Source organism: Pelophylax lessonae, assembly GCF_965119305.1.
Source record: "Pelophylax lessonae genome assembly, chromosome: 4".
In the NCBI taxonomy this organism is placed as follows: Eukaryota; Metazoa; Chordata; class Amphibia; order Anura; family Ranidae; genus Pelophylax; species Pelophylax lessonae.
The window spans coordinates 137,758,380-137,784,546 of NC_138771.1; the positions used below are offsets into that span (position 1 = coordinate 137,758,380).

Genomic DNA, 26,167 nt, shown 5'->3' on the forward strand with positions numbered 1-26,167 from the left:
ACAATCATTGTGGGGTGCAGTGAACTCAATCTTTGTGAGGTACAGTGAACACAATCTCATACTTCTGAAGGTTTGAGGGTGCTGCCTGTTCCATACTCCCCCTACTCCTCATCTAGCCTTTTAGGGGTACAAACAATAGTAATTGGGGCCTAGTGTGGTTGTGTACGTGTGATATACATACACTTTTTTGGGATCATATTTTCTATTCCGCTATTTAATCAAAAACCTTTGGGGATCAGTTAAATTGGGGGATAGTCTGTGTTGGTACGTGTGAGAGAGATCCACCTTTCCAAGTTGTTGGGGTTCATCTCATACTTCTGAAGGTTTGAGGGTGCTGCCTGTTCCATACTCCCCCTACTCCTAGCCTTTTAGGGGTACAAACAATAGTAATTGGGGCCTAGTGTGGTTGTGTACGTGTGATATACATACACTTTTTTGGGATCATATTTTCTATTCCGCTATTTAATCAAAAACCTTTGGGGATCAGTTAAATTGGGGGATAGTCTGTGTTGGTACGTGTGAGAGAGATCCACCTTTCCAAGTTGTTGGGGTTCATCTCATACTTCTGAAGGTTTGAGGGTGCTGCCTGTTCCATACTCCCCCTACTCCTAGCCTTTTAGGGGTACAAACAATAGTAATTGGGGCCTAGTGTGGTTGTGTACGTGTGATATACATACACTTTTTTGGGATCATATTTTCTATTCCGCTATTTAATCAAAAACCTTTGGGGATCAGTTAAATTGGGGGATAGTCTGTGTTGGTACGTGTGAGAGAGATCCACCTTTCCAAGTTGTTGGGGTTCATCTCATACTTCTGAAGGTTTGAGGGTGCTGCCTGTTCCATACTCCCCCCTACTCCTAGCCTTTTAGGGGTACAAACAATAGTAATTGGGGCCTAGTGTGGTTGTGTACGTGTGATATACATACACTTTTTTGGGATCATATTTTCTATTCCGCTATTTAATCAAAAACCTTTGGGGATCAGTTAAATTGGGGGATAGTCTGTGTTGGTACGTGTGAGAGAGATCCACCTTTCCAAGTTGTTGGGGTTCATCTCATACTTCTGAAGGTTTGAGGGTGCTGCCTGTTCCATACTCCCCCTACTCCTAGCCTTTTAGGGGTACAAACAATAGTAATTGGGGCCTAGTGTGGTTGTGTACGTGTGATATACATACACTTTTTTGGGATCATATTTTCTATTCCGCTATTTAATCAAAAACCTTTGGGGATCAGTTAAATTGGGGGATAGTCTGTGTTGGTACGTGTGAGAGAGATCCACCTTTCCAAGTTGTTGGGGTTCATCTCATACTTCTGAAGGTTTGAGGGTGCTGCCTGTTCCATACTCCCCCTACTCCTAGCCTTTTAGGGGTACAAACAATAGTAATTGGGGCCTAGTGTGGTTGTGTACGTGTGATATACATACACTTTTTTGGGATCATATTTTCTATTCCGCTATTTAATCAAAAACCTTTGGGGATCAGTTAAATTGGGGGATAGTCTGTGTTGGTACGTGTGAGAGAGATCCACCTTTCCAAGTTGTTGGGGTTCATCTCATACTTCTGAAGGTTTGAGGGTGCTGCCTGTTCCATACTCCCCCTACTCCTAGCCTTTTAGGGGTACAAACAATAGTAATTGGGGCCTAGTGTGGTTGTGTACGTGTGATATACATACACTTTTTTGGGATCATATTTTCTATTCCGCTATTTAATCAAAAACCTTTGGGGATCAGTTAAATTGGGGGATAGTCTGTGTTGGTACGTGTGAGAGAGATCCACCTTTCCAAGTTGTTGGGGTTCATCTCATACTTCTGAAGGTTTGAGGGTGCTGCCTGTTCCATACTCCCCCTACTCCTAGCCTTTTAGGGGTACAAACAATAGTAATTGGGGCCTAGTGTGGTTGTGTACGTGTGATATACATACACTTTTTTTGGATCATATTTTCTATTCCGCTATTTAATCAAAAACCTTTGGGGATCAGTTAAATTGGGGGATAGTCTGTGTTGGTACGTGTGAGAGAGATCCACCTTTCCAAGTTGTTGGGGTTCATCTCATACTTCTGAAGGTTTGAGGGTGCTGCCTGTTCCATACTCCCCCTACTCCTAGCCTTTTAGGGGTACAAACAATAGTAATTGGGGCCTAGTGTGGTTGTGTACGTGTGATATACATACACTTTTTTGGGATCATATTTTCTATTCCGCTATTTAATCAAAAACCTTTGGGGATCAGTTAAATTGGGGGATAGTCTGTGTTGGTACGTGTGAGAGAGATCCACCTTTCCAAGTTGTTGGGGTTCATCTCATACTTCTGAAGGTTTGAGGGTGCTGCCTGTTCCATACCCCCCCTACTCCTCATCTAGCCTTTTAGGGGTACAAACAATAGTAATTGGGGCCTAGTGTGGTTGTGTACGTGTGATATACATACACTTTTTTTGGATCATATTTTCTATTCCGCTATTTAATCAAAAACCTTTGGGGATCAGTTAAATTGGGGGATAGTCTGTGTCGGTACGTGTGAGAGAGATCCACCTTTCCAAGTTGTTGGGGTTCATCTCATACTTCTGAAGGTTTGAGGGTGCTGCCTGTTCCATACTCCCCCTACTCCTCATCTAGCCTTTTAGGGGTACAAACAATAGTAATTGGGGCCTAGTGTGGTTGTGTACGTGCGAAATACATACACTTTTTTTGATCATATTTCCTATTCCGCTATTCAATAAAAACCTTTGAGGATCAATTGAATTGCGGGATAGTCTGTGTCGGTACGTGTGAGAGAGATCCACCTTTCCAAGTTGTTGGGGTTCATCTCATACTTCTGAAGGTTTGAGGGTGCTGCCTGTTCCATACTCCCCCTACTCCTCATCTAGCCTTTTAGGGGTACAAACAATAGTAATTGGGGCCTAGTGTGGTTGTGTACGTGTGATATACATACACTTTTTTTGGATCATATTTTCTATTCCGCTATTTAATCAAAAACCTTTGGGGATCAGTTAAATTGGGGGATAGTCTGTGTTGGTACGTGTGAGAGAGATCCACCTTTCCAAGTTGTTGGGGTTCATCTCATACTTCTGAAGGTTTGAGGGTGCTGCCTGTTCCATACCCCCCCTACTCCTCATCTAGCCTTTTAGGGGTACAAACAATAGTAATTGGGGCCTAGTGTGGTTGTGTACGTGTGATATACATACACTTTTTTTGGATCATATTTTCTATTCCGCTATTTAATCAAAAACCTTTGGGGATCAGTTAAATTGGGGGATAGTCTGTGTCGGTACGTGTGAGAGAGATCCACCTTTCCAAGTTGTTGGGGTTCATCTCATACTTCTGAAGGTTTGAGGGTGCTGCCTGTTCCATACTCCCCCTACTCCTCATCTAGCCTTTTAGGGGTACAAACAATAGTAATTGGGGCCTAGTGTGGTTGTGTACGTGCGAGATACATACACTTTTTTTGATCATATTTCCTATTCCGCTATTCAATAAAAACCTTTGAGGATCAATTGAATTGCGGGATAGTCTGTGTCGGTACGTGTGAGAGAGATCCACCTTTCCAAGTTGTTGGGGTTCATCTCATACTTCTGAAGGTTTGAGGGTGCTGCCTGTTCCATACTCCCCCTACTCCTCATCTAGCCTTTTAGGGGTACAAACAATAGTAATTGGGGCCTAGTGTGGTTGTGTACGTGTGATATACATACACTTTTTTTGGATCATATTTTCTATTCCGCTATTTAATCAAAAACCTTTGGGGATCAGTTAAATTGGGGGATAGTCTGTGTTGGTACGTGTGAGAGAGATCCACCTTTCCAAGTTGTTGGGGTTCATCTCATACTTCTGAAGGTTTGAGGGTGCTGCCTGTTCCATACTCCCCCTACTCCTCATCTAGCCTTTTAGGGGTACAAACAATAGTAATTGGGGCCCAGTGTGGTTGTGTACGTGTGATATACATACACTTTTTTGGGATCATATTTTCTATTCCGCTATTTAATCAAAAACCTTTGGGGATCAGTTAAATTGGGGGATAGTCTGTGTCGGTACGTGTGAGAGAGATCCACCTTTCCAAGTTGTTGGGGTTCATCTCATACTTCTGAAGGTTTGAGGGTGCTGCCTGTTCCATACCCCCCCTACTCCTCATCTAGCCTTTTAGGGGTACAAACAATAGTAATTGGGGCCTAGTGTGGTTGTGTACGTGCGAGATACATACACTTTTTTTGATCATATTTCCTATTCCGCTATTCAATAAAAACCTTTGAGGATCAATTGAATTGCGGGATAGTCTGTGTCGGTACGTGTGAGAGAGATCCACCTTTCCAAGTTGTTGGGGTTCATCTCATACTTCTGAAGGTTTGAGGGTGCTGCCTGTTCCATACTCCCCCTACTCCTCATCTAGCCTTTTAGGGGTACAAACAATAGTAATTGGGGCCCAGTGTGGTTGTGTACGTGTGATATACATACACTTTTTTTGGATCATATTTTCTATTCCGCTATTTAATTTAACTGGGCCTCCATGCGAGACCTGTGTGCCTTGTTGCGCTGTTTTGAGTACTCCACCAACATGGCCAGTGGCAATGACGCCGTTCTCAGCTTAACTATTCCACTTCTATGCCTCCTTGAAAAAACAATTCGGGCGATGATGGAAGAGGATGTGGCACAGGATGAGGAGGAGGAGGAGGATGAAGAGGTAACATTTCCAAGGCTTTCAGGGCAGTCATTCGCAAGGGGCTCCGAGGGTGGGTTCCTGCACACGCAAACGCCAGGGACGCAATTGTCCAGCAGGGGCACAGTTCTGGAGGATGAGGAGGATGAGGAGGAGGAGGAGCTGGAGGAGGAGATGGAACCATGTTCACAGCAGGGTGGCACCCAGGCCAGCTCATGGCCATCACTGGTGCGTGGCTGGGGGGATACAGAGGACACGGACGATACACCTCCCACAGAGGACAGCCTTTCGTTGCCTCTGGGCAGCCTGGCACACATGAGCGATTACATGCTGCAGTGTCTCCACAACGACCGCCGAGTTGCCCACATTCTAACTTGTGCTGATTACTGGGTGGCCACGCTGCTGGATCCCCGTTACAAGGACAACGTACCGTCCTTAATTCACTCACTGGAGCGCGATCGCAAGATGCGCGAGTACAAGCGCACGCTGGTAGACGCCATGCTGCTGGCATTCCCATCTGACAGCGGGGCCACAGTGGAAGCACAAGGCAGAGGAGGAGGAGGAGGAGGTCGCCAACGCAACCAGGGCACCGCCAGCACCTCAGAAGGCAGGGTTAGCATGGCCGAAATGTGGAAAAGCTTTGTCAGCACGCCACAACAAACAGCAGCACCAGCAGCTCAGATGGAACGTCTTAGCAGGAGGCAGCATTTTACCAACATGGTGGAGCAGTATGTGTGCACACGCCTACATGTAGTGAATGACGGGTCTGCCCCCTTCAACTTCTGGGTCTCCAAATTGGGCACATGGCTTGAGCTTGCCCTTTACGCCTTGGAGGTGCTGGCGTGCCCTGCAGCCAGTGTATTATCTGAACGGGTATTTAGCACGGCTGGGGGCGTTATAACAGACAAGCGCAGCCGCCTGTCCAGAGACAATGTGGACAAGCTCACGTTCATTAAAATGAACCAGGCATGGATCCCACGGGACTTTTCCGTACCTTATGCAGAATAGCAATGGATACCGACCTTACCCACCCATTGTTCCATTTTTGCTCTTTCTCACTCTTTTGGGGTGTACCCTCATTTAAAATTTTTGAAAAGAAGCAGTGTTGGCTACCTCGTCCTCCTCCTCAGGGCCAGATTAATGTAGGGGCTATTGGAGCTGCAGCTCCAGGCCCCTACCTTTTATATAGGCCCCGGGTTGGCCATATTCACTGTTACCGCTCTTCTGTCACTTGTAAACACAGAAGTCTGGCTTCTATGCTCGCTTCCCCAGGCAGCACCCTCAGAACCTCCCCACACAGCGTGAAGGCCGGACAAGGAGGGACAGTTGGCGATGCATGGATGTGTTTATGGGCTTCAGAGACAGCATCCCATGTTGAATTAGGCATGCATGGCTGCACCCTTCCTCCTCTGGGTGCATGGCAAGGCACGGCCCTTAAGGCCCTTCAAAATCCTCAGCACCAAGCCCATGATGCTGTTAATCCGGCCCTGGTCCTCCTCCACCGCCGCTTCCACCTACACCGCCCATAGGTGTGCGCAGCCTATTGCATTAAGGTGTGCACCCCAAAGTTGAAATACACATGCATGTGTTTGCCAGCAGGGAGAGTAATGTATCGGGGCCATGTACCTGTAGGCAAGGAGAAATAGAGCAGAGCAGGTCCCAGGGAGATCTTTCCCATCTCCTCACTGGCAATGCTATGTGCCCTAGGTGATTAGGGTGTGCCCAGGCACACCCAGCACACCCTGTGCGCACGCCTATGTCACCGCCACATCCACCACCACCTCAACCTCCCTCCTACTCCATATGGGCCTCGTCCTTCAGAGATGAAGAAGAACATTGTTTTATTTTTCTGTTTTTTTTTTGTTGTTTTAAGTTATTTCCCTATCCACATTTGTTTGCAGAGCACTTGCCATGCTCTTAATTACGTTTTGCTGCCATTTGCAGCACTCTAGCCCTTTCCTTTGGTGTTTTAGAGCCATTTTAGTGCCTTAAAGTTCGGGTCCCCATTGACTTCAATGGGGTTCGGTGTCCGGGAAAAGTTCGGTAAAAGTCCGGGACACGGACCCGGACTTTTTTTTAAAGTTCGGCCGAACCCGTCGAACACGGACATCTAGGTGTTCGCTCAACCCTAGCCCTGAGCAATGTTGTGATAAACTTTGCCAGCTGTTTTCTTTTTTTTTTTCTTTGACAGCTCTGAGCAGAGAACAGGTCTGCACTGTTACATGAATTATGGAAATGCTAGATTAACCTGTTCTGGACCGGAAAGATTTGCCCCCCTTAATGACCAGGCCATTTTTTGCGATTCAGCACTCACTCCTCTGGCTTCTGTCAATGTGGAAGATACATACAGGTTTTTTTTGACAGATGGTGGTGCTGTAACTCAATCCAACCCTTTTGGAAATCTGTTTTCAAAATTTCATATAACATTTACCCAAGAATCAGGCATTTTTAAGAGAATTTAGCTGGAAACTGTGTGAATTATAGGTGAAAGTTGTGTGAATCTTATGTGAAAACATTTACAAATATACCCCGAAATATAATATTGAGGTATGTGTAATAAGCCATCTGTCTCAGTAACTGCTGTCAGATGTGGAAACAGGTGTTGGAAAGTACGACATGTGAAGGACCATATCTGCATGGCCTTAGACAGGAAAAAAGTATTATGTAATTTGTAATGTGTGTGTTGTCTTTATGCTGTTTAGTTTGCTTAGGTCTAGACCTCAGTTCCATTGAAATGCTGAAGTAGACTGTTCAAATAAGACATCTGAAAAATGTACAAAAATTGAAATAGAAAAACAAACCAGAATTCCTCCTTAATGCTACACAGGTAAGATCAGCAGCTATAGATGACATTTATCAGAGATTATTGCCAATGAAGATATCTAGTAGTAAATATAAGGATTTACACAAATACACATACTGTACATGTTCCATTGTTGCCTTTGGTTGTTACTTAAGTCATTAGTAAAATAAAAATATGGCAATGTAAAAGGTGTGGGATGCTGGCAGCCAAAACTACTATAGCTGGAGTGTGGAAGAAAACTTTGGTCTTCTTGGCTCAAGCCAAACATAAGATATCACGGATTATGACCCATGAAAAGATAACAAGTATAATGAATCATACAGTTTGAGAATAACAAATCAGACTATAAAACAGGTTGAGAAGACGTGGGACACGTGGGCCCAATATATGAATGTCCAGCTGTCCTCTTAACTCCATATAGGTCTGGCTAACTCTGGAGGTCAATAGGTCTGAAACTCGCCTTTTCCTTACTTCTTGCTTTCCTTCTTTGTACTCAGGTTCTGTCACTTAACTGCCGTAGGGTAATGCACTCAGTATCATTACTATGTATGCCTTTGGTCATTTTTATGACATGTCCATATATCTGCTAACTGATGGATAATTGCTCCAGCCTTGAAGTCGCCTTATTATGTTATGACCGCTGCTGCTCCGCATAACTCCTTTTTGTACATTGTACTTTGTATTGTGTCTAATAAACATTTTTTAGACATTGGTAAATGTTGAACTTAAAAAGTGTGGGTCGATTCGCTGCCTTTTTATATTAAAATCACAAATTAGGAGCTAATTTTATAGAAGAAAAAATTTCTTTTTTATTACTGTAAACAGTGTCACAAAACCATGTTTGATCCTCTATATGCACATCTTAATTAAAGCGGAGTTCCGGCCTCGGAAACTTTTTTTCAATAAAAATACCCCCGGGACAGTCAGGGCTAGTACATTTCATAATGGATAGCCTCTGAACTGTCCCAGGTCGCACTTACCTTTTAGAAGAAATACTTACCTTGAAAATGTCTTGTCCAGCGCTGCCATCTCAGGTGTGGGCAGCTGAAGCCAGGGCGTTCTCTTCGGTGTCCTCTTCTTTGTTCTCTTTGTCCCAGAATGCCCTGCACCGGCCGCGCTCGTCAGTTCCGGTGCAGGCGCGTCATTCCTGCACAGCTTCTGGGCATGTTTAGCAGGGAATGACACGCCTGCACTGGAAGAGATGAGCAGGGCCGGTGCAGGCGCATTGATTCCTGGGAGCGATGACGTTCAGCTCCCAGGAGTCAAAGCAAGCAGGAAGTGACGGCGCGGGCCACGGCCACAGAGGGAGGAAGCAGAAGGAAGGTAAGTATACTTTCTTCAAAAACAAGGTAAGTAAAGAAAAAAAAAATCAGGACTATCCATTTCTTTCAGCAAGTGGATGGCCCAAAGTCGTTTTTGAGGCCGGAACTCCGCTTTAAACATCATGCACACTAGGCTCTTTCTGAACGCCATTCTCATGATAGAAGATAGGCAGTGTTAAAAAAGCACCTAAAGCCACATTTTTTAAATGGATTTAAGTGAGTTTAGATGCGTTAAGGTGCTTCAAGCATTTATTCATTAGAGCATTCATTCATTTAGGCATTTATTAATTTCATTGGGCAGAATATTCATTTATTTTGGCCACTGAAGTGAATAAATGCTCAATTGCCAAACAAGCCTGGCGTTTAGGCGTGTTTAGACACGTTTAGGCACGCTGGGTGTTTCTTCTGCCCTCTATGAACGTGATTTTGGTGCATTCAGATTTGTGCCCCTTAACACCTGTAAATGCCTATGTGTGCATGGACGCATAGGCTAATATAGTAGGGCATTTAGGAGCAGAAAAAATGTCAAACGTCTGTAAGACGGCAATTGACAGCTGCAGTGAGCACAAGGCCTTAGATTAGAAGAAGAGCTAGGAACTTTTTATACAATGTCCTATTTGCAAAACAAACATTAATTAGTAGCAAGATGGTTTTCTGTTCACAAAGTGGCAAATTCTGCTACAGCACTGACACTGTATGACCATGATCTTTGCAGCTTGGTAAATACCAGTTGAAGTGGTTCTATGACCTTAACAAGGGAACATCATGAAAATAACCTCATCAACATCCTGACATTCTGTAAGCAAAGTCCTTTCATGAAACGCACCCTCCCCCAGTGATCCTTGGGACTCTGTACAAAAGATATTATGTGAAAGACATCACATAGGAAGATGAGGAGGAAGCTAAAGGAAGGAAGAATTGTTTCATTTCCTTCTGCACTATGACTTGTCCAGTAGTGCTTCCTGTCTCTGTGTTTAATGTTTCCTTCATTTCATCATTATTATTCTCTTCCTTGACAATTTTATTATGCCTAAATATGGTTTTCCTTTGTGGCATTACCATTCAATTACTTAGTCTTGGGCTCCCTCAAACATTCCATGGTCATCAGATTTGACATACTCTTTCTACTACCCCGTTACATGAAACAATGTCACTAGGTCACATTGTACTGTCACTGTACTGGACATACTCTCTTCATTAACCCTTTAAACTTACAGCTCCAGGATGAGAACCACATCAGTCTTGTTTTCATATACATCCTGAAGGGTGACGATGTTAGGATGCTGGATACCACGTAGTATGTTCACCTCCCTTTCAATCTCCTCCCAGATTACACCTCTACGACTGGCGCGACTCTGTCTCTTCTTGATGAATTTTGCAGCATATTCTGTGCCAGTCTTCTTTTCTCTGCACCTCTTTACTATGGCAAATTGCCCACTGGGGAAACAGAAAACAAGACGTAAGTCTAAAGTAATGCAGAAGGGAGGTTGGATGAGAACATATCACAGTCTTTTTAGGTATAACCTTCAGATTTGGGTTACAAATATGAGCATGTATCAAATGTATCAAAATTATCGACAGCTGTGCTATATTTTCACTCCTCGTCAGTATTCATGATGAGGGACAGTGGGCTGAAACAATTTTTTGAGGTTGAAACAGCTATATCGGTGCTTCAAATCATTAGTCCTGGATGCACAGTTGGTTATTGGGACATAGGCCGCGGTTTCAATGCGGCAGTCTGGTGCGTTTCTGTTCACCGGTTCAGGTGCAAATTTTTACCTGAAATCGCACCTGAACTGGACCCAAAAATGCACAGGACCCTTTTTGAAACCGCACTGCTGCCGCCTCGCGTGAACTGACTGCATGGAAAGCCATTCACATTCACATGGTATATGAATTGGATGCAGTTAAAAACGCATTAAATTTGCATATATGTGAACCCAGCCCAAAGAAGAAGAATCACCATAACTACAAATTTGTTGCTGAATACTCCATGTAACACTTGGTCCTGCACTGATCTGTACTACTTTTGCTGAGCTAGGGTGATCAACAGTGCCCCCTCTTCTCTCCCCTGCTGTTTGACCACCCTACTAAAAAAGAAAATAATTTTTAATGAGATCTGAGGGACATCACTAACTGAGGAGAGGGGGCAGTGACAGACAGCGCACACAGAAGAGAGGAGTGGCAATAGTGCTCGTCTATGGCAGCTGGTGCAGTGTAGATCACACGTGTGTCTGGCTTGTCTATAGTGGCAAGCATGGTGCCCGTCACAGCACAAGTGTGTCTGGCTTGTCTATAGCGGCAAGCATGGTGCCCATCACAACAAAAGTGTGTCTGGCTTGACTATAGCAGCAAGCATAGTGACCATCACAACACAAGTGTGTTTGGCTTATCTATAGAGGCAAGCATGGTGCCCATCACAACACAAGTGTGTCTGGCTTGTCTATAGCGACAAGCATGGTGCCCATCACAACACAAGTGTGTCTGGCTTGTCTTTAGGCAGCAAGCATAGTGCCCATCACAACACAAGTGTGTCTGGCTTGTCTTTAGGCAGCAAGCATAGTGCCCATCACAACACAAGTTGTCTGGCTTGTCTATAGCAGCATACTGAAAAGAAGATGTACACCGCTCAGGTGGATTTATATCCACAATCAGCCGTGGGTGCTGGACCATCGGATCGCCACCGGATAACAAGAACATGAAGAGAAAGTGGCCGCACTCCAAAACAATGACTTGATAGTTGTACCTTGTATCCAGATTTGTACAAATACATTTTTGTTACTATCAACTCATCGTTTTGGTGTGTGGCCACTTTCTCTTCATGTTCCTTGTCTATAGCAGCAAGCATGGTGCTCATCACAACACAAGTGTGTCTGGCTGGTCTATAGTGGCAAGCATAGTGCCCATCACAACACAAGTGTGTCTGGCTTCTCTATAGCAGCAAGCATAGTGCCCATCACAACACAAGTGTATCTGGATTGTCTATAGCGGCAAGCATAGTGCCCATCACAACACAAGTGTGTCTGGATTGTCTATAGTGGCAAGCATAGTGCCCATCACAACACAAGTGTGTCTGGATTGTCCATAGCGGCAAGCATAGTGCCCATCACAACACAAGTGTGTCTGGATTTCTATAGCGGCAAGCATAGTGCCCATCACAACACAAGTGTGTCTGGATTGTCTATATTAGCAAGTATAGTGTCCATCACAACAAAAGTGTGTCTAGCTCATCTAGAGCGGCAGGCTCGGTGCAGATAAGAACACAAGACGTTTGGACATGTACTGAAAAGTTAAACCTTAACCACTTAAGCCCCGGAAGATTTTACCCCCTTCCTGACCTTTTTTGCGATTTTTTACTGCGTGACTTTAATGGACAATTGCGCGGTCGTGCGACGCTGTACCTAAACAAATTTCACGTCCTTTTTTTCCCACAAACAGAGCTTTCTTTTGGTGGTATTTGATCACCTGTGCGATTTTTTGATCATGCGCTATAAACAAAAAAAGAGCGTAAACTTTGCAAAAATAACAATATTTTTCACTTTTTTTTATATGAAATTCCCCCCCAAAAAAATGTAAAAATCTAAATGTTTTAACATTTTCGGCCCATTTTTGTTTTATGCTACATATGTTTGGTAAAAAAAATTGCAAAAAGCGTATTTTGATTGGTTTGCGCAAAAGTTATCGCGTTTACTAACAAAGGGAAAGATTTTTGTTATTTTTGTTGTTTTTTTTTTTTAACGAGTAATGGCGGCGATCTGCGATTTTTTTTGCGGTACTGCGACATTGCGGCGGACAGTTTGGACCCTTGACTGACATTTTTGACACTTTTGGGGGTACCAGTGACATTACTGCAGTAATCAGTGCTATACATATGCACTGTTACTGTAAAAATGACACTGGCAGGGAAGGGGTTAACTGTATTGGACAGGGAGGGGTTAAGTGTGTCCTAGGGGCGTGATTCTAACTGTAGTGGGACATGGCTACTAGTGTAAAAACAGAGATCAACGGTTCTACTTAGTAGAACCGTCTGATCTCCATTTTTACACAGGGGAGAATGACAGGCGGCTTGTTTACATAAGCCGCTCCGCCTTTCTCCCGCTCTACAGACGATCGTAGTGTGACCGGCGGACATCCGGTCCACCTGTCACACGCCCGCACTCCTCCGTGAACAAGCCTCAGCGGGCGCGCGCTCGCCCGCTATTGGCTCAAAACCCGGTGACAGGCGAGCGACGTAGACCTACGTCACTCTGCCTGGCCGGGGCTGACTGCCGCAGTAAATATACTGTGCGCAGTCGGCAAGTGGTTAAGTGCAGTAGAAAAAAACAAGGGCTCCATATTGGCTGTGCTGTCTATGTAAATCTCAGGACTAACTGGGCAAACTGAAAACATCCTTTGGAGGGAAAACAGCTCCCTTATATGAATTGTAGTGCATTTCACATTTGCCTGAAGTGCGGCATTGCAGACCACATTTCTCATGTACTATATATAAAGCTCTTAGTGTGTATTTAATATTTCTCCAAATCATGCAGTTGCCTGTACTTGCTGAAACTTTTCTGTAATCAGTAACAAGCCAATTGCTGCAAGATTAGAATATAGAATGTACAATAAAGTGTACGTCTAGTGCACTGTATTATTCACAATACTTATTCATTTTGTTTGCCCAACAACAGGTGTGTCGTCACGTAGCAAACAGTTCCCCAACCATATCACCTTTCACCTAACAGATAGAGGCACCTGTTACTGCTTTTATATGGTGTTCCTTTACTATAGAGTGTACTCAAAGGGCTTATTTATTTATGAAAAAGAGAAATAAACTAAGAAAGCAGATGCAGATGTTGTCTATAGCAACCAGTCAGAGTCCAAATGTCATTGTAAAATAGACCTAAAAGTCAGTCTAAAGTGGGGTACACACTAGTAGAAAATCTGCCGAAAATTCCCGTTCGAGGTAAAATCGTACAATTTTCGGCTAGTGTGTACACAACTTTCAGCAGCCGATGCCGACATTTTCAACAAAAAAAAAACAGAGGGACAAACACCAAAATTTTTATCCTCCATCCCCAGACGACCAATTTTCGTTTAATATGTGTATGTAGTACGTCCGTGAAAAATCGGATACGAAAGACCGCGCATGATCTGAAGTTGCTGACAACCCGGAAGTCTAGGAACAAATGTCCCAAAAAAAAAAAAAAAATCAGACGAGAAATTTCGTGAACATTTATGCACTGTCAACTAAAAATGGTTATGAACGCTGAGCAAGAGAGAGAAAAAATTTGAATATTTAGTCAGATTTCCGTCAAGTGTGTACAGGCCTTTAGGCTGGCCATAAATGATACAAATCTCTCGAATGCCCAATTAACACAGTCAGTGTTGGTGGGGGAATGCCTCCCGCTGGGCTATTGTAGTCTGCCAACGGGGGGCACAGGCCACCACAATACAGTGGTTACTGCTATCGGCTATAGCCCCTGGCAGTAACTGTATGTAGAAAAATAAGAGATTCTGGTGGTTATACCCAAGCTGATCGATCACCCAACTTGGATACAATCAGCCTTCCCATACATCGTTTGTACCATCTATGGTCAGCTTAAGTAGGAAGAAATGTGGCGTTTAAGGCATTAAAAAAAATCCCCCAAAGCTGTTTTCATAGAGGAGCTTTTGAGTAGAATTTACGCATGTTTAGGAGCATTAATTTATTCCAGTATCTAGAATCAATGAATAGTCAGGCCAGCAGAATGAGTTTACGCTCATGCGCTTCTAAACACCATAATACTGTAAATGCGTATAAAATGGCATAATTACACCAAAACAATCATTCTTACACTTAATTTTAATGCCATCTCTTGGCAGAAAAATACAGCATATATAGGAGTTTTTTTTTATATGTACATATGCGGTTTTGCTCATTTATGTGTTTTGTGTTTCAAACAGAACACAATCATGCAGGCATTGCTATCACTAATCTCTTTGTTTTTATGCTTATGGAGGTTAAAATGCAAGGTATGCAACAAGGCTGTTTGGGTTTTGGTATCACTGATTAGCATCTACAGACCTATTCTCTTGAAAAAGGCTGTTGAAAGCTACTAGAACACAAAGTTTTGAACATATAAACAATCAACACGATCAATGTGTCAAATTTAAAAGTCTATGTATGCTCTTTCAGTGTACAGGCCTCATGTTGAATTATGCAGATTCTGGCTAGCCAGGGCAAGAGAGGTCACTGGAACTACAATATGATGATTTTTACTGAAGATCTCACAAGAACAGAAAATAACTGCATGCATATAAAATGGGGTTCTCTCTTCAAGAGTCAATTTATTCAAACCCTTTCCTTCATGTTGTAGTAGATGGTGGAGACCTAAATGTAGCCCCTGTTCCATAGCACTGCTCTGCCTGGCAGAAGGAACCGGGCTACTATCACTGCTGATGCCTTGCATGTCCTCTTCTCCTCTCAGGCTGTTAATGATTGTATGCAGCCACAGAAAGAGCTGGAGGAAAGCCCCAGCCCCCACAGAGAGTTATTCGTTATTGCATCAGGCGCCAATATCTGGGTTGTGAGGAACTAATCTTGAGCGCTCCAAAACCAGATATAGGACCCAACGTGCTGACCAGCATGGAAAGGATTTACTACACACTGACAGCCTATTACTATTTTTACTTAGGCAGGACCCTCCCTACTATAGAATTTAGGGGTCATTCTGTGGCCCATTGTCTTATTACCAACTTTATACCCTGAGCTCATATATTTATATTTTTCTTACCAACTCTATACTCTATTTGCTGTGTTTTACATATTTATTTGAGGGGTTGTTGCCATTTTAATTTCTCTGGTTGCTACATATATATTGCCATGTAGCACCCTCCTAGGTAGGTGCTAGAGAGAGAGTATAGTTTTGGATCTTTTCTGCTTACCAGGAAGATTGCCAGGTAAATCTATATTGTTCTCTGCCTACCAGAGAGCAGGATCTGCTAGTGAGGTCTGCTCAAGTTTCTCAGGTGCAGCTCAGTTTGTCTGAAGTGTTTCACACTGGTCCAATAGGGAGACATATTGTACAGGGGGAGGGAACAGGCATTCAGTACAGCCCTGGTGATTGCCAAGGGAAAGTGCATTGGTGCATGCTGGGATAATGTATAAATGCCAAGGGCACATGTGCTTGGGGGTCTTTCTGCTGGAGAGTGGGGTCCTAGAGGTAGGGAGCAGCCGCCACTCCTCTGTAGACGTTGCAATGCAGCCTCAGATGGTCAACCTGAGGGCCTGAGCGTCAGAGAGGAGCTGAACCTGGAGGTCCTGCAGAGCTGACTGGAAGGGAGACACTAGAAATTATCTGATTCTGCATATAGTGAGTACAGATCTGTGTCATGGGGCCTGTCCTGAGAGGGCCATCCCTTCAGCTAGAAGAGTCAGTGGACGGGTGTCACTCAAGGGGATGATAGAGAGTGTCCTGAAGATAATGTAGTTGCACCAAGTCTGCCCGCTAGAGAAAGCAAGAAGACTTAACCCCTCCATACAGGTGGCAGTATGGTTAAAGCAGTGTGACTGCTTCCACAAGTAACCTGGTGAGGCCAAGTGAGTTGTCCTTATGAACTTTATATAGTTCAAGTTGGAGTATACCACTATTCCCTTCTACAATCCAAGTTCCACAATAAATACCAAAAAACAAAACCCCTGGACTGTTTATTGAGTAACGAGCAACTGGGAGTAAGGATGGATGTGTGAACTGTCCCTTGACTGTCTGCAGGTAGTCAGAGGAGGCCTGAGAAGTCATTACACAGCAAGCCCTATGGCAGTGATGGCCAACCTTGGCACCCCAGATGTTTTGGAACTACAATTCCCATTAAGCTCATGCACTGTGCAGTGTAGTTGAGCATTATGGGAAATGTAGTTCCAAAACATCTGGGGTGCCAAGGTTCGCCATCACTGCCCTATGGGGACAGTGCACATAAATAGCTCCTCTTCAGTCCAGATGTGACAAAGACTGTGGTACTGCTCACAGAGTCGGTGGCATTGAGAACAGGGGACCCAAGAAAATAGCGGCTCCTTTAGGGGTAAGCGATACATAAAGAAAAACAATACTAAAAAACTATGGACGCTGCCATTGAGGTCTTCTTCTGGTAGCTCTCTGTCATCAATGCTCATTCAATGGAATCAATACTTTTGGACCATTGACCTGGAACAAGTATGCAAAACAGGAGTTCTGATTTCACTCTGACTTTCTAAACTCTATGCTTCTTCCACATCAGTGACAATAATGTTGCAACTAGATCACCTATTGCTGCATGAAATCTATGTTCAAACTAACATTGAAATGAGGCCCTTGGCAAGTGATTCTGACCTTCGCCAATAGCTACCCAAATAACATGTCAAAAAGCAAACACTGATCTCACAGTGGGCATTTTGTGGTTGTTGAGTAGGGAATTGTGGCTCAGCAGTTCAAACTTTGGCATTAGGAGTGTGGCATGAGGGTGCTCCAACCATAGGGGAAATGCTGCTCTAACAACAGCGTGCCTAAACATGAAAACAACATTTAGCTACATCACTATTTTTATCCATGACAATAATAATAATAAAAAAAAAGAAAAAATGTTTAAATATGGCAAACTAAAACCTAGTCCTAAAATTTTGCAGGATTCTTCACAGTTCTTCCACTACAAAACTTTACTTTAACTAGTCGTCAGCTAAACTCTTAAAGCTGGCTTAGGAACTGTAAGGTAACATAAGGCAAAAGGACTTAATGGCCGCTGCAGCTGTGTTTTATGGCCCTGTCCACTGCCTGAAAAGAGTTTTAGTGAGCTGGGAATGGAGGGAGAGCTGCAGAGACCAATGCTGAGGGAGCCTAGAAGATCCCAAGGCAGGGGACTGAGAACTGAACAGGGAGCCCAGGAAATACAGGGCTGGAAGACTGTGGAAATGGAGAGGCTGCTGGACCCATAGTCTGCCATCCAGGACAGTGCTGTAAGCTGATCATTTAGGGTGCGTTGCTGTATCTGTTCTATGTGCTGTGCGGTGTACTACTGTTCTAGTGCTGCTGTGTAGGACCACATGCTGGGCGGAGCAGACTGCAGAAAAAAAGATGCTCAGACTTGAGTGGTAGGCCAAAGGCTACGTACAATACCTTCTGCCTAATTATACTCAGGAAATGTAGCCTGGTTCTAATTGTGGGCATTGCCAGATCGAACTGCATCATGGAGAACTCCACCCTAACACAAGAGTGGAGAATGGTCTACTACCAACCTTGATGGACTGGACTGTTTTCTGTTGTTACTATCTGTTTGCTTGAAGAAAGCTATTTGCTTGATGGAACTGTTGAATTATTTTACTGTGTGGACTTCAAATCTTCCAGTTGGACAATGTGCGCTCCATGGTGAGAAAGGGACCTCAATGGGGGTAGGACTAAGTTCATGTTCCATTAGCCTGTAGCTAGGTAGGGTCCTAAAGTATTAGGTAGACTGTACTACTATTGCTGCAGGTATTTGTATTGCTCTCAGTGACCATAATTGTGTACTGTTCTACAGTGCTTACACTTCTACATTTCTACTTGTTGTATTAGTGTTGTTCTCTAATACTGCCCTAGTTTTTTTTGACTGGTTACTTCATGAGTGGGGGACGAGCTAATTGACAATCTGTGTCACATGTCAAAGTGTATATACATTGCTGCTATTCAACTCTCCAACCCCTCCCCACCTTTTCAGGACCTTTCCTGTTAATAAAGCCATCTGCAACAGTTCCAGGTGTGTCTGTGTTTCTCAGGTCCAGGTACAAGGTGGGTTATCACTGCAGCAAGGCAGGGGGACCCAGACAATCCAGTGGCTCCTCCAGGGATAGAATTACAGTGCATAGCGAAAGTATTCAGCCCCCTTGAACTTTTTGACCTTTTGCCACATTTCAGGCTTCAAACATAAAGATATAAAACTGTAATTTTTTGTGAAGAATCAACAAGTGGGACACAATCATGAAGTGGAACAAAATGTATTGGATAGTTCAAACTTTGTTAACAAATAAAAAACTGAAAATTGTGCGTGCAAAATTATTCAGCCCCTTTACTTTCAGTGCAGCAAACTCTCTCCAGAAGTTCAGTGAGGATCTCTGAATGATCCAATGTTGACCTAAATGACTAATGATGATAAATAGAATCCACCTGTGTGTAATCAAGTCTCCGTATAAATGCATCTGCACTGTGATAGGTGCTCTGGTCAGATGAAACCAAAATCAAACTTTTTGGCAAATATGCAAAAGGTTATGTTTGGCGTAAAAGCAACACAGCTCATCACCCTGAACACACCATCCCCACTGTCAAACATGGTGGTGGCAGCATCATGGTTTGGGCCTGCTTTTCTTCAGCAGGGACAGGGAAGTTGGGTAAAATTAATGGGAAGATGGATGGAGCCAAATACAGGACCATTCTGGAAGAAAACCCTAATGGAGTCTGCAAAAGACCTGAGACTGGGATGTAGATTTGTCTTCCAACAAGACAATGATGCAAAACATAAAGCAAAATCTACAATGGAATGGTTCACAAATAAAGATATCCAGGTGTTAGAATGGCCAAGTCAAAGTCCAGCCCTGAATCCAATTGAGAATCAGTGGAAAGAACTGAAAACTGCTGTTCACAAACGCTCTCCATCCAACCTCACTGAGCTCGAGCTGTTTTGCAAGGAGGAATGGGCAAAAATTTCAGTCTCTCGTTGTGCAAAACTGATAGAGACATACCCCAAGCGACTTACAGCTGTAATCGCAGCAAAAGGTGGCGCTACAAAGTATTAACTTAAGGGGGCTGAATAATTTTGCACGCCCAATTTTTCAGTTTTTTATTTGTTAAAAAAGTTTGAAATATCCAATAAATTTCGTTCCACTTCATGACTGTGTCCCACTTGTTGTTGATTCTTCAAAAAAAATTACAGTTTTATATCTTTATGCTTGAAGCCTAAAATGTGGCAAAAGGTCGCAAAGTTCAAGGGGGCCGAATACTTTTGCAATGCACTGTACATTAAAAATATATATATATATATTCCCAACACAAAACCACACTTAACCCTAAAAGATCTAGACCGACTTTTACTAAGGAAACATAGGCAGGCCTTTGGAATCACAACTGTCTTTTTGTTTTTGTTTCTCCTATAGCTTTGATAATGCTTTGTCAACTTTGTCAGGTATTTTAGGTTGGGTTGAGTACCTCTCAACACTTTAGTCAATACCTAAGAGAGTAGAATATTGATACTGAGATGAGTGTATTTCCTAGGTGAAAAAAAATAGCTGACATGGATCAACACCTGTGATGAATGATTTCTTGAAACTTTTTGTTGTCTATACACCACCAACAAACATAGTTTATCTGTGATGACTTTTCCTTATTGGTATTTCCTCCACACTTATGGTATGTTGCTCTGTAAGTAGGTGCTGATTTAGGTTTGAATGTTTTTTTGCATTCTTTGCAACTGCTGACATACTGATTGTTTGTAAGGGTTCTGCCCATAGATATCTGCTTTAGAGAACTCTGTATTTTCTTTACACGCAAACACAGTGTGCATCAGTCTCTTAGGTGATCAGCACTCATACCCAAATTCTGGGGGCAGACCATTGTGCTTAAGTGGAAATGTGTTGTAGGATGGCAGTGTATGTTAAATGGGCTGTCAATACACCAAAATAGGACTAACATTTAATGCACCAGCGCCTTATTTTTCTAGCACACTGCAATGCACAGATGCAGAGGTGTAACTAGAACCTTGAGGGCCCCGGTGCAAGCAACCTTGGAGGTCCCGCTGACCCCCCTCCTTCATTTCCTTAGTCCCGGGGCCCTTTTCTCTGGTCCCGTGGCCCTCCCCACTGATCCCAGGCACTTTACTCCTGTTGCAGGGCCCTTTATTATGGTCCCCTTTATTATGTGTTCTGCAGGGGGCCCCCTTCCTACCATCTTGGGCCCATCCCATGGTGGCAGAAAGCAATAGATATGTCACAAACACACCAGTTAAATCCATATAAGGGCCAACGCAGTGGCAGAACCACCAGGGTTGCAAAGGTCACACTTGCAACGGCCCCTGGCTTTCTGCCACTGTGGGCCTCCTCAGCCCCCTCTTGATGTCATGCCCCCCGCTATTGACAGCGCTGGTCTGGCGTCTCTGTCCCCATGGCAACAGCGGCAGCCTATTAGGACCCAGTGTTGGATACATTATGGGGCTGATGGGCGCATGTGGGGTAGGGCTAGCACTACTGGTTATAGACAGCTGAGCCCCCTGTCGGTGACCTAACAATGGTAACACTGCATAGCTGTATCTGTTGACATGCTGATTGGCATGTGATCCAGGTGATGCTCCCAGTCAGATCTAATAAACAGAGTATTTATAAGAATCAAGAATACAATCACATATAAATCAACCATATGTTCAGCAGCTATGTGGACTCCGTGCCAGTAAGGTGGGGGCTCTGATCAATAAAACCACTATCATATTTAATATTAGATCTGCCTGACAGCATCACCTGAATTGCATCTTGACCAGCATGTCAGAGAAGGCTATGCTGTTCTACTGCTGCTAAGTGACCTGTGGGAGGCTCAGCTGTCTATAAAAAACTGTACTGGCCCTGCACCAATCGCCACCATAACATAACCCACACTGGGCCCTTATGCGCTGCTGCTGCCATGAAGGCTGAGACCAGCGCTGTCAATAGCAGGGGCAGGACAGCAACCCTGGTTGTACGGCCACTGGTCCACAGTGGGAGGATTCCCTCATATATCTGTGTTGATGGGTGAATTGGGTCATATTTTTTTTTTCAGTGTAACGATCGAACTAAAAAAAAAAAGCGATCAATGTATGGGCAGCATAGGTGCTAACTGGAACTTGGAAGAACACGGGGGTCAGGCAGACATATAGCGGAGACAAGGGAGGGAGATAGGGACAGATCAGTGATGTGTAATGCAAAGTGTAGTGCAGTGCTCACTTATTCCAGGGCCGAGGCTGGAAGCTGGTGGCTCAGGTATCATTTACACAGCTTGGAATGAGTAGCTGCTGCCTGCTATTCTTCATATTTCCCGCCTACATCCCCCCTCTCTCTGTCCTGCACAGATGTATGCCAAGATAGGAGAGTGGGCTGGGTGGGCTGAGACAACAAGAGTGAGCTGGCCTGGGTGGGCCAGGTAGACACAGGGGGAACAGGGGGTGGGAGGAGGAGAAGGAGGAGGAGCAGCTATATGCCTCTCTCCTCTCCCACCCGTAGTTGGGAGTTAACTCACTGGGTCGTGAGCGACGAATGTCAGAGATACTCAGCTCAGCAGCAGCCACCGGCCCTTAAGTGTACAGACCTATTCTCTGTCCTAGAGACAGGAGAAATCAGTCTGTTTTCTCGAGCTGTCACTGAGATAATTTGGAGGCTGGCAACACTGCTTGGGCCCACCCATGGTGGTGGAACTTCAGGGCCTGGTCGCAAGTGCGACATCTGCGACCCTGGTAGTTTTGCCACTACACAAATGGTTCAAATTAGGGCTGCAACTAATAATTATTTTCATAATTGATTAGTAGGCCAATTAATGTGATGATATATAAATGAAAAAAGGAAATTAAAACAAGGAATAACTAAATTAAAAACAAAGGACGGAAGGTATGTAGAAGAGAATAAAGGGCTAGCCGACTGCCTTAATGAATACTTCTGTTCAGTTTTTAGAGAAGAAAAAAAAGGAGAAGGACCTCCACTTGAAAGGATGACTAATGAATCGTTTGATGCATGTGTCTTTACAGAGGAAGACGTTCTAAGATTGCTGTCTAAAGTGAAGAAAAATAAGTCACAGGGTCCTGATGAGATACACCCAAAATTATTAAAAGAGCTTAGTGGTGAGCTGGCAAAACCATTAACAGATTTATTTAACCAATCTGTTAGGGATACAAGTGGTAGCCTGATGGCAGAGGAAGGCCCCACGTGTGCTGGAGGGCGGAGCTTAGACGGGACCCCCCAAGGTAAGTGACACAGGCTAACCTGAGGTGCGGAATCTAAGTATCCACCGGTTTTCGCCAGGGCCTCTAGTGGTGAGGATGGACTTTGCTGCGTGTGGATACCAGGTCGCAGTCCTCAGGGTCGCCCCACCAAGGGAGAAACCGGTCAAGATCCGAAGGCAGATAAGCAGACAAGGGAGATCCGAGAGAATGGTCAAACAAGCCGGGGGTCAGGACGGGCAGCAGGTAAACAAGGTCAGGAACAAGCCAAATGTCAAACGGATATCAAACAGGTAACAGGAAGCAGGCTTCAGGAACACAGGAAGAGCTGCAGACAAGACAGCGAAGACACAGTGCTTCTGAGCTGTTTAAATAAGGCAGCCTGTTTGCCAATTACTGCAATTAGTCTGCTCTAGAGGTTAACCCTTTGCATTGCAGAATCATGACAGCACATCAGTGTGCTCAGGAAGCATTCCTAACACAATCATTAGTAACAGGAGTCGTCCCGGAAGATTGGAAATTGGCAAATGTCGTGCCCATTCACAAGAAAGGTAGTAGGGAGGAATCGAGCAACTATAGACCAGTGAGTCTGACATCAATAGTAGGCAAATTAATGGAAACCCTATTAAAGGATAGGATTGTGGAACATCTTCAATCCCATGGATTGCAAGATGAAAAACAACATGGGTTTACTTCAGGGAGATCATGTCAAACAAATCTTATAGATTTTTTTGACTGGGTGACTAAAATAATAGACGGTGGAGGTGCAGTAGACATTGCATATCTAGATTTTAGTAAGGCTTTTGACACTGTCCCACATAGAAGACTTATCAATAAACTGCAGTCATTGAGCATGGACTCCCATATTGTTGAGTGGATTAGGCAGTGGCTGAGTGACAGACAACAGAGGGTTGTAGTCAATGGAGAACATTCAGAACAAGGTCATGTTACCAGTGGGGTACCTCAGGGATCTGTACTGGGACCAATTTTGTTTAATATCTTCATAAGTGATATTGCAAAAGGCCTCGATGGTAAGGTTTGTCTTTTTGCTGATGACACAAAGATATGTAACAGGGTTGATGTTCCTGGAGGGAAACGCCAAATGGAAAAGGATTTAGGAAAACTAGAAGAATGGTCAGAACTCTGGCAACTGAAATTTAATGTGGATAAGTGCAAGATAATGCACCTGGGGCGTAAAAACCCAAGAGCAGAATATAGAATATTTGACACAGTCCTGACCTCAGTATCTGAGGAAAGGGATTTAGGAGTAATTATTTCAGAAGACTTAAAGGTGGGAAGACAATGTAATAGAGCAGCACGAAATGCTAGCAGAATGCTTGGATATATAGGGAGAGGTATAAGCAGTAGAAAGAGGGAAGTGCTTATGCCGCTGTACAGAACACTGGTGAGACCTCACTTGGAGTATTGTGCGCAGTACTGGAGGCCATATCTCCAGAAGGATATAGATACTCTAGAGAGAGTTCAGAGAAGAGCTACTAAACTAGTACATGGATTGCAGGAAAAAACTTACCAGGAAAGGTTAAAGGACCTTAACATGTATAGCTTGGAAGAAAGAAGAGACAGAGGGGATATGATAGAAACTTTTAAATACATAAAGGGAATCAACTCGGTAAAGGAGGAGAGCATATTTAAAAGAAGAAAAACTACCACAAGAGGACACAGTTTTAAATTAGAGGGGCAAAGGTTTAAAAGTAATATGAGGAAGTATTACTTCACTGAGAGAGTAGTGGATGCATGGAATAACCTTCCTGCAGAAGTGGTAGCTGCAAATACAGTGAAGGAGTTTAAGCATGCATGGGATAGGCATAAGGCTATCCTTCATATAAGATAGGGCCAGGGACTATTCATAGGATTCAGATATATTGGGCAGACTAGATGGGCCAAATGGTTCTTATCTGCCGACACATTCTATGTTTCTATATTTCTATGTTTAGATTAATCAATTCATCAGATAAAAACTGCAAAAAAAGTTTGGTGTATATTTTAGTTATTATGTAAAGTTTAAAAAAGACAATTTATTCTTGAATATCTATATGCAGTATTAAATATAAATAGCCAGTTATATGTTTAGGGAACAAAATATCTAATCCACTGTGAGAATAACAGGAGAGATATACTGTATAAAATTATATGATATATATATATAATAATAAATATACCCAGAAGTAGGATATACAGGGCATTTTACTAGGGGTCAGACATGAAGTTACATGAATTGTGGAGGGGATGATTTAAACATTTTATATTTAAGTAGTACTAAAGGCTGAGACTTTTTTGCATCTATAATGGATATAATAATTTAAAAATAATGCACAATGCTGGTAAACCTTTACTCTAAATGTAATTGTAATTACTTATATTACCTCCAGGCTATCAGCCTCCAGCTTCTCTGGGTTCAGATGCTCATCTTCCCTGCACAGAGCCCTTAACTACTTGCCATCCGCGCTACAGCCTATATACGGCTGCAGCGCGGACTCGAATTTTCGGGAGGCCGTTTTTAAACGGCCTCCCAGTGACACGCCCCCCGCGCGCTCCCGCGAGCGCGCAGCGGGGAGAATCTGTGTCGGCCGTGTCCCTTGGACACGGCCGATCACAGATCGTGGTGAATGGCCAATCACAGCGGCCATTCACCACGTGATCGGATCATCCAATGAGAGATGATCTCATATGTAAACATATGAGATCATCTCTCATCGCCGGCGCTCCTTCCTCACACGGAGCCTGCAGTGTGAGGAAGGAGGGAGAGCTGCACAGCGCCAGGGACAAAGAGACATGTAATCAGGGCACTGATCACCAGTGCCCTGATTACTACAAGGTAAAAACATACACACAGTGCCCCCCCATCAGTGCCCACAGTGCCCGCCATCAGTGTCCCCATCAATGCCCACAATCAGTACCCATAGTGCTGCCAGTCAGTGCCCATCAGTGCCTGCTCATCTAGGCACTGATAAGCACTGACTGGCAGCACTATGGGCACTGAGTGTGGGCACTGATGGTGCTGCCCATCAGTGCTGCCCATCAGTGCCACCCGTCAGTGTCCATCAGTGCCATCCGCCAGTGCCCATCAGTGCCGCCTCTCAGTGCCCAGCAGTGCCGCCCGCCAGTGCCGCCTCTCAGTGCCCAGCAGTGCCACCTCAGTGCCCAGCAGTGCCACCTCTCAGTGCCCAGCAGTGCCACCTATCAGTGCTCATCAGTGCCGCCTATCAGTGCCGCCTATCAGTGCCACCTATCAGTGCCACCTATCAGTGCCGCCTATCAGTGCTCATCATTGCGGCATATTAGTACCTCCTCATCAGTGCCCATAAGTGCCACCTCATCAGTGCCCATAAGTGCCGCCTCATCAGTGCCCATAAGTGCAGCCTATCAGTGCCCATCAGTGCCGCCTCATCAGCGCCCTTCAGTGAAGGAGAAAAATTTATTTTCAAAATTTACTCACAGAAAATAAGAAACTTTTTTTTTTTATTTCAAAAT

General features: G+C 44.1%; 1 protein-coding gene across 1 annotated transcript in view; it reads right to left on the reverse strand.

Moving 5' to 3' along the window:
- The window catches only part of DAPK2 (death associated protein kinase 2), a 106,078-nt gene that overhangs the window by 34,071 nt on the left and 45,840 nt on the right, over window positions 1-26,167 (reverse strand). The window contains exon 3 of the mRNA XM_082255128.1: window positions 9,980-10,201. Within this exon, the coding sequence (XP_082111254.1) occupies window positions 9,980-10,201 (222 nt within the window). The remainder of the gene's footprint in view (window positions 1-9,979; window positions 10,202-26,167) is intronic.